The sequence below is a fragment of the Papio anubis genome, chromosome 14 (assembly GCF_008728515.1).
Source record: "Papio anubis isolate 15944 chromosome 14, Panubis1.0, whole genome shotgun sequence".
Classification (NCBI taxonomy): Eukaryota; Metazoa; Chordata; class Mammalia; order Primates; family Cercopithecidae; genus Papio; species Papio anubis.
Window position 1 is genome coordinate 90,567,066 of NC_044989.1, and position 9,578 is coordinate 90,576,643.

The 9,578-nt window shown below is 44.8% G+C and overlaps 1 protein-coding gene across 1 annotated transcript; it reads left to right on the top strand.

Moving 5' to 3' along the window:
- The first annotated feature begins 342 nt into the window (after positions 1–342).
- IL1B (interleukin 1 beta) lies at positions 343–7,520 on the top strand. The gene is made up of 7 exons (XM_003909145.5): positions 343–536; positions 1,031–1,092; positions 1,659–1,710; positions 3,694–3,895; positions 4,451–4,615; positions 5,855–5,985; positions 6,709–7,520. Exons 2-7 carry the CDS (start codon positions 1,046–1,048, stop codon positions 6,916–6,918), a joined length of 807 nt encoding a protein of 268 aa, XP_003909194.1. The 5' UTR covers positions 343–536; positions 1,031–1,045; the 3' UTR covers positions 6,919–7,520.
- Positions 7,521–9,578: the final 2,058 nt, after the last annotated feature.

Sequence of the window (9,578 nt, forward strand, 5' to 3'; positions counted from 1 at the left end):
AGACAGGGAGGGCTACTGCCCCTTCATTGTACCCATTTATCCATCTCTAAGTGGGAACATTCCTAAACTTAAGTACAAAGAAGTGAATGAAGAAAAGTATTTGCATGTATAAATCTGTGTGTCTTCCACTTTGTCCCAGATGTCCTAAATTTAAACATTCTTCTAACCTAGGAAAATCCAGTATTTTAATGTGGACATCAACTGCACAATGGCTGTCAGAAAAACAATGCGTATTTGCATAGTGATACATTTGCAAAATGTGTCATAGTTTGCTCCTTGCCCTTCCACGAACCAGAGAATTATTTCAGTTTATTGGTCCCCTCCCCTAGAAGCTTCCACCAATACTCTTTTCTTTTCCCCTTTCCTTTAACTTGATTGTGAAATCAGGTATTCAACAGAGAAATTTCTCAGACCCCTACTTCTGCTTTTGAAAGCCATAAAACAGCGAGGGAGAAACCGGCAGACAGCAAACCTCTTCGAGGCAGAAGGCACAACAGACTGCTCTGGGATTCTCCTCAGCAATCTTCATTGCTCAAGTATGACTTTAATTCTTCCTTACAACTAGGTGCTAAGGGAGTCTCTCTGTCTCTCTCCCTCTGTGTGTATCTCTCTCTCTCTCTCTCTCTCTCTCTCTCTCTCTCTCTCTCTCTCTCCCCCCCCCCCCCATCCTCCCTCTTTTCCTCCCTCCCTCTCTGCCTCCCTCTCTCAGCTTTTTGCAAAAATGCCAGGTGTAATATAATGCTTATGACTGGGGAAATATTCTGGGAATGAATACTGCTTATCTAGCAGCTGACACCCTAAAGGTTAGCGTCGAAACCTCTGCTCCAGCTCTCCTAGCAAATACATTGCTAGCTGGGGTTTGGTTTAGTAAATGCTTTTCTCTACACCCAAAGGACTTCTCTTTCACACATTCATTCATTCACTCAGAGATCACTTACTTGCATGCCTGCCATGTACTGGATGCTGAGAGAAATCAACATGTGAACGTAGCCGTCATGGGGAAGTCACTCATTTTCTCCTTTTTACACAGGTGTCTGAAGTAGCCATGGCAGAAGTACCTGAACTCGCCAGTGAAATGATGGCTTACTACAGGTCAGTGGGGACACTGAGACAAGTAACATGAGCAGGGCTCCTCTTTCAAGAGTAGAGTGTTATCTGTGCTTGGAGACAATATTTTCCCCCTAAATTGCCTCTTTCAGTGGCAAACAGGGTTCCAAGTAAACCTGGTTGAAACACTACTTTCCCATTATAAGTCCCTCCAGCCTTGGGGCCTGGAGGCTATCCAGAAGTGTTGTTGCAAGGGCCTCCTGCACAGGCAAATGGGGAGAAAAGATTCCAAGCTGACAATACAAGGAACCCCTTTGCAAAGTGTGGCTTGGAGGGAGAAGGAGAGCTCAGATTTTAGCTGACTCTGCTGGGCTAGAGGTTAGGCCTCAAGATCCAACAGGGAGCACCCAGGGTGCCCACCTGCCAGGCCTAGAATCTGCCTTCTAGACTGTTCTGCGCATATCACTGTGGAACTTGCCAGGTGTTTTCAGGCAGCTTTGAGAGACAGGCTGTTTGCAGTTTCTTATGAACAGTCAAGTCTTGTACACAGGGAAGGAAAAATAAACCTGTTTAGAAGATATAATTGAGACATGTCCCTGTTTTTATTACAGCGGCAACGAGGATGACTTGTTCTTTGAAGTCGATGGCCCTAAACAGATGAAGGTAAGACTGTGGGTTTAACTCCCAACCCAACGAAGGGCTCTAACACAGGGAAAGCTCAAAGAAAAGAGTGCTGAGCCACTTTGATGCCATGGCATTTTGTTTTAGAACAACTTTAACCTCTTCCAGTGAGACACAGGATGCACCACTTGCTGACCTGGCCACCTGGTCACCGTATCATCATAGTCACTCACTAACAGTGGTGGTGGTGGCCACACTTGGTGGTGACAGGGAAGGAGTAGTGTTAAGGTTTCCCATTTCGTAGTAGGAAGACAGCCAAGTCTTCAACACAAATTTGATTCTCCTTTTAGGAGATGGGTTCAGCCTATGCCAATCACTTGAGTTAAACTCTGAAATTAAGAGATGATCTTGAGAACTAACATATGTCTACCCCTTTTGAGTAGAATAGTTTTTTGCTCCATGGGGTGAAGCTTATAGCAACAAGACATAGATGATGTAAACAAAAAGATTAATTGAGACTTGAAAGAAAACCATTCACTTGCTGTGTGACCTTGACAAGTCATTTTACCCTCTTTGGACCTCATCTGAAAAATAAAGGGCTGAGCTGGATGATCTCTGAGATGCCAGCATCCAACAACCTTCAGTTCTGAAATATTTTCAGTTGTAGCTAAGGGCATTTGGGCAGCAAATGAGCATTTTTCAGACTCATTCTTACAGAGAGCCATGTTATATTCCTGCCGTCCCTTCTGTTTTATATGATGCTCAGTAACCTTTCTAGGTGGCCCAGCCATCAGCCTACATAGGGCAGTTGTGCAGGCTAGGAGGCAGCCACTTTCTCTGGCTTTATTTTATTCCAGTTTGTGACAGCCTCCCCTAGCCTCATAATCCAGTCCTCAGTCTTGTTAAAAACACATTTCTTTAAAAGTCCTAAGACTGGCATAACTGGTTGGCTCCAGCTGTAGGAGGAGCCCATTGGCTTGTCCGCCTGGCCTTTGCCCCCATTGCCTTTTCCAGCAGCTTGGCTCTGCTCCAGGCAGGAAATTCTCTCCTGCTCACTTCCTTTTGTGCACGTAGAGGTCTCTTTAACTGTCTTTCAAGCCTTTGAACCATTATCATGCCTTGAGGCAATCTCAGTTAAGACTTAATACTGAGCTTCTCTGAATAAGAGGAAAGTGGTAATATTTCACAAAAAGTAACTACTCTTACAGGATTTGCAGAATGCCTATGAGACAGTGTTATGAAAAAGAAAAAAAAAGGAATGGCGTAGAAAAATTGAATACTTGCTGAGTGAGCATAGGTGAATGGAAAATGTTATGGTCATCAGCATGATAAAGCAAATCATAGTGTGACAGCATTAGGGATACAAAAAGATATAGAAAAGGTACACATGTATGGTGTAGGTGGGGCATGTACAAAAAAGATGAACAAGGTAGAAATGGGATTTATTCTAAAACAATAGCCTGTAAGGTGAGAGAAAGCTCACATTCTAGTCCTGAGTCTGCCTCTAACCTGCCATGTGCTCTTGAGTACACCCTTAACCTCCTTGAGCTTCAGAGAGGGATAATCTTTTTATTTTATTTTATTATTTTTATTTTATTTTATTTTATGACACGGAGTCTCACTCTGTTGCCCAGGCTGGAGGGCAATGGTACAATCTCGGCTTACTGCAAACTCCGCCTCCCAAGTTCAACCGATTCTCGTGCCTCAGTCTCTTCAATAGTTGGGATTACAGGTGTGCCCCACCACACCCAGCTAATTTTTGTATTTTTAGTAGAGAAGGGGTTTCACCATGTTGGCCAAGCTGGTTTTGAACTCCTGACCTCAAATGATTCACCCACCTTGGCCTCCCAAAGTGCTCGGATTACAGGCATGAGCCACCACACCTGGCCCAAAGAGGGATGATCTTTAGAAGCTCAGGATTCTTTCAATCCCCTTCCTCCTCTCTGAGCTTTGTCCTCTCTGATGTCAAAGCACGGTTCCTGGCAGGACCACCTCACCAGGTTCCCTCCCTCACTCTCTCTGCAGTGCTCCTTCCAGGATCTAGACCTCTGCCCTCTGGATGGCGGCATCCAGCTACAAATCTCCCACGAGCACTACAACAGGGGCTTCCGGCAGGCCGTGTCGGTTGTTGTAGCCATGGAGAAGCTAAGGAAGATGCTGGTTCCCTGCCCACAGACCTTCCAGGACAATGACCTGAGCACCTTGATTCCCTTCATCTTTGAAGAAGGTACTTAGCCAAGAGCGGGCAGTAGATCTCCACTTGTGTCCTCTTGGAAGTCATCATGCACCAGCCAACTCAATTCCCCCAGAGCCGAAGCCCTTTAAAGGTAGAAGGCCCAGCAGGGAGAAAAAACAAAGAAGGCTGGAAACCAAAGCAATCATCTATTTAGTGGAAACTATTATTAAAGAAGATCTTGACTGCTACTGACATTTGCAACTCCCTCACTCTTTCTCAGGGGCCTTTCACTTACATTGTCACTACGATGTTCAGATGTTGGTAACCTCCCTGTGGGCTAGTGGTATGACCATCACCATTTTACCTGAGTAGCTCTGTTGCTCGTCCACAGTGAGCAGTAAAAGAGCTGAAGCTGGAACCCATGTCTAATAGTGTCAGGTCCAGTGTTCTTAGTCACCCCACTCCCAGCTTCGTCCTCACCGGTGTTGTCATCAGACTTTGACTGTATATGCTCAGGTGTCCTCCAAGAAATTAATTCTGCTGCCTCACCTCATGAGGCCTGCCCTTCTGATTTTATACCTAAACAACATGTGCTCCACATTTCAGAACCTGTCTTCCTCGACACATGCAATAACGACGCTTGTGTGCATGATGCACCTGTACGATCACTGCACTGCACACTCCGGGATGCACAGCTCAAAAGCTTGGTGATGTCTGGTCCATATGAACTGAAAGCTCTCCACCTCCAGGGACAGGATCTGGAGCAACAAGGTAAATGGAAACATCCTGGTTTCCCTGCCTGGCCTCCTGGCAGCTTGCTAATTCTCCATGTTTTAAACAAAGTAGAAAGTGAATTTAAGGCAAATGATCAACACAAGTGAAAAGAAACATTAAAAAAGAATATACAAACTTTGGTCCTAGAAATGGCACATTTGATTGCACTGGCCAGTGCATTTGTCAACAGGAGTGTGACCCTGAGAAATTAGACGGCTCAAGCACTCCCAGGACCATGTCCACCCAAGTCTCTTGGGCATAGTGCAATGTCAATTCTTCCACAATATGGTGTCATTTGATGGACAAGGCCTAACTGCCTGTGGGTTCTCTCTTCCTGTTGTTGAGGCTGAAACAAGAGTGCTGGAGCGATAATGTGTCCATCCCCCTCTCCAGCCTTGCCCCCTTGCCCCAACATCCGTCCCACCCAATGCCAGGTGGTTCCTTGTAGGGAAATTTTACTGCCCAGCAGGAACTTATATCTCTACGCTATAACTGGCAAATGTTTCAAGTGCGGTGAGCCCATCATGAGCTGCGGTGATCTTCCTGGCATCGTGCCACAGTAGCCAAAGCCTGTGCACAGGAGTGTGGGCAACTAAGGCTGCTGACCTTGAAAGGCAGCCTCACTCAGGGCGAAGCTATTTGCTCTCAGCCAGGCCAAGAAAATCCTGTTTCTTTGGAATCGGGTAGTAAGAGTGATCCCAGGGCCTCCAACTGACACTGCTGTGACTGAGGAAGATCAAAATGAGTGTCTCTCTTTGGAGCCACTTTCCCAGCTCAGCCTCTCCTCTCCCAGTTTCTTCCCACGGGCTACTCTCTGTTCCTGAAACAGTTCTGGTGCCTGATTTCCGGCAGAAGTACAGCTTCACCTCTTTCCTTGCCTTCCACATTGATCAAGTCGTACTGCTCCTGTGGATGCGCACATTGCCAGCCAGTGACACAATGGCTTCCTTCCTTCCTTCCTTCAGCATTTAAGACACAGACCCTCTTTCATTCTCCATTTCCACTTCTATGAGGCTCTGAGAAACCCTCAGGCCTTTGAGGGGAAACCCTAAATCAATGAAATGACCCTGCTATTGTCTGTGAGAAGTCAAGTTATCCTGTCTCTTAGGCCAAGGAACCTCACTGTGGGTTCCCACAGAGGATACCAAATTACATGTGTCCTACTCATGGGGCCCAGGGGTTGGGCTGACCCTGCACTGCTGTGTCCCTAACCACAAGACCCCCTTCTTTCTTCAGTGGTGTTCTCCATGTCCTTTGTACAAGGAGAAGAAAGTAATGACAAAGTACCTGTGGCCTTGGGCCTCAAGGCAAAGAACCTGTACCTGTCCTGCGTGTTGAAAGATGATAAGCCCACGCTACAGCTGGAGGTAAGTGAATGCTATGGAATGAAGCCCTTCTCAGTCTCCAGCTATCACTTATAACCACCTTCTATCACTCACAACCACCTTCTCCCCGCCCCCATCCCTAGGAAAAGCTGGGAACAGGTCTATTTGACAATGTTGCATTAACGTAAATAAATTTAACAGAATTTTTAAGTGCATGCAGCTTTCAATCCTGCTGCAGAAAATTAAATCATTTTTCTGATGTTATTGTATCCTAGCATAGTTATGACCCCAACAGATTATATATTGTCAGGGCTGCTCTCATTTGATAGACACTTTGGGAAATAAATGACTTAAAGGATCCCATTATCACGTCCACTCCACTCCCAAAATCACCACCACTATCACCTCCAGCTTTCCCAGCAAAAGCTACATTTCCAAGTTGATGTCATTCTAGGACCATAGGGAAAAATACAGTAAAAAGCCCGTGGAAAATAGGTACTTCAAGAAGCTCTAGCCTAATTTTCACTTAAAAAAAAAAATTCACCTACATTATGCTCCTCAGCATTTGGCACTAAGCTTTAGAAAAGAAGAAGAGCTCTTTTAGTAACCACACAGAAAGTTGGGGGCCCAGTTCTAACTCAGGAGTCTGGCTCCTGATCCTGTGACCCGCTCATCAGTTTCCTCTCTGGCCAACCCAAAGAACATCTTTCCCATGGCATCTTTGTCCCTTGCCTCACAAAAACTCTTCTTTCTCTTTTGCTGCAGAGTGTAGATCCCAAAAATTACCCAAAGAAGAAGATGGAAAAGCGATTTGTCTTCAACAAGATAGAAATCAATAACAAGCTGGAATTTGAGTCTGCCCAATTCCCCAACTGGTACATCAGCACCTCTCAAGCAGAAAATATGCCCGTCTTCCTGGGAGGGACCAGAGGTGGCCAGGATATAACTGACTTCACCATGCAATTTGCGTCTTGAGAGCTGTACCCAGAAAGTCCTGTGCTGAATGTCGACTCAATCCATAGGACGGGCAGAAAGGGAACAGAAAGGTTTTGAGTGTGGCTAGAGCCTGGACTTTCCTGTTGTCTACACCAGTGCCCAACTGCCTGCTTTAGGATAGTGCTAAGAAGATCTCCTGTCCATCAGCCAGGACAGTCAGCTCCCTCCTTTCAGGGCCAATCCTCAGCCCCTTTGTTGAGCCAGGCCTCTCTTACCTCTCCCACTCACTTAAGCCCACCTGACAGAAACCATGGCCACATGTGGTTCTAAAAAAACCCTCTGTTATTTGCCCCCACATTCTGATGAGCAACTGCTTCCCTATTTATTTATTTGTTTATTTTATTGATTGTTCTATTTAATTTATTCAAGGGGGGCAAGAAATAGCAGTGTCTGTAATAGAGCCCAGTTTTTATAGCTATTCAATTCAACCTGGACTGGTGAGCTCTCTTTAAATCAAGTCCTTTAATTAAGACTGCAAATATATAAGCTTAGATTATTTAAATGGGAATATTTATACATGAGCAAATATGACCATGCTATTCAATGGTTCTGAAATAAACTTCACTGTAAAAAAAAAAAAAGGTCTTTCCTGATCATTGACTTGTCTTGGATTTGACCCTGAACAGTAAAGATAAACAGGGCTGTGAGAGTTCTTGGGGGACTAGAAGGCCACTCCCTATTGCTGAGTGCTGCAAAGTACCTAGAAACATCCTTGGCCACCGAAGACTATCCTCCTCACCCATCCCCTTTATTTCTGGTGTTCAACAAAAGGATATTCAGTGCATATCTGGAGCAGGATCAGCTGAAGCACTGCAGGGAGTCAGGATTGGTAGTAACAGCTACCAGTGGTTTCTCTGTCAATGCACCAACCATCTGTTGAGCAAGCGCTATGTACTAGGAGCTGGGAGTGCAGAGACAAGAAGGGTAACAAGTTCCTCCTCAGGAGAGGCAGATAGGTACAAGCAACAACAAGGCAACATGACAAGCAGAGTAAGATAAAATACAAAAGGAGTATCCAGGAAGGAGTGAGGAGAGTGACATAAGAATCTTACCATCTTGCCTAAAGGGATAAACAGAAAATTTCCCCACATGGGCCGGGCAAAGTGGCTTACGCCTGTAATCCCAGCACTTTGGGTCGCAGAGGCAGGAAGATCGCTTGAGCCCAGGAGTTCAAGACCAGCCTGGACAACATAGTAAGACCCCCATCTCTACACAAAAATAAATAAAACAATCTGCTAGGCATGCTGGCATGCACCTGTAGTCCTAGCTAGTTGGGAAGCTGACACTAGAGGATTGCTTGAGCCCAGAAGTTCAAGACTGCAGTGAGCTATGATCATACCACTGCACTCCAGCCTGGGTGACAGAGTGAGACCCCATCTCTAAAAAATGTTTCCAGATAGAAAAGAAAAGAAAACAAAAGGCCCTCAGGTAGAAGAACCAGCATGAACAAGGACATGGGGGTATAAGAATGAATGATGGAAAAAGTACACTTTCCGAATTGTAGGAATCACCAGAAGCAAAGTCAAGGGGAAAAGTATTTGCAACTCACATCCTAGGTAAGGAGACAATTTGCTTCACATGTAAAGAACTGCCTCAAAACATTAGGAAAAAAAGAACAAAACTCCAGCAAAACAAGAGGCAAGGGATCTTCACAGTCTGTTCACAGAAAAGAAAATACTATTTGATCTCGGGCAGAGTAAAATAATTTGATCTTGGGCAGAAAAAAACCAACGCTTAACATTGTAATAAGAAAGTCAAATTAAAAGCACTTTGAGATACTAGTATTTTCCCATCAGATTGACAAAGATCAAAAGTTTAACAAGAGACCTTGTTGGTTAAACTGCCAGGAAATCCCCGCTGTTAAATATTACATGTGGGACTATAAATTGATATGACCCTTATAGAACAAAATTTGCTAACTATGAAAATCACAAGTGCACTTCCCCTTTGATCCAGCAATTTCACTCCTGGAGATTTATCCTACAGATGGACATAACCCATGTGAAATGAAAAATGATCAAAATTATTCATTGCACATCATTTGTAATAGGAAAAATTGGAAGTAACCCAAGTGTCTATCAACAAGAGACTGGCTAAATGAAGTAAAAGACATAGAATACTAGGCAGCTACAGAAAAGAATGAGAAAGCACTCTGGTATTGTTTGGATCTGTGTCCCAGCCCAAATCTCATGTGAAATTGTAATCTCCGATGTTGGAGGCGGGGCCTAGTGTGGGGTGATTGGACCACAGGGGTGGAGTTCTTATGAATGGTTTAGCACTATCCCTTTGGTCCTGTTCTCGTGATAGAGTGCTCACAAGATCTGGTTGTTTAAAAGTATGTGGCATCCTTTCTCTCTCTCTCTCTCTCTCTCTCTCTCTCTCTCTCAGTCCTGCTCCTGCCATGTAAGACACCCACTCCCATTTTGCCTTCTGCATGAGTAAAAGCTTCCGAAGGCCTCCCCAGAAGCAGATGCTGCCATGCTTCCTGTGGAACAGCCTGTGAAGCTGTGAGCCAATTAAACCTCTTTTCTTTATAAATTACCCAGTCTCAGGTATTTCCTCATAGCAATGCAAGGACTGACTAATACACGCTGTCTGCACGAATATGAAATCCTCTCCAAGACATGCTGATAGCTGAA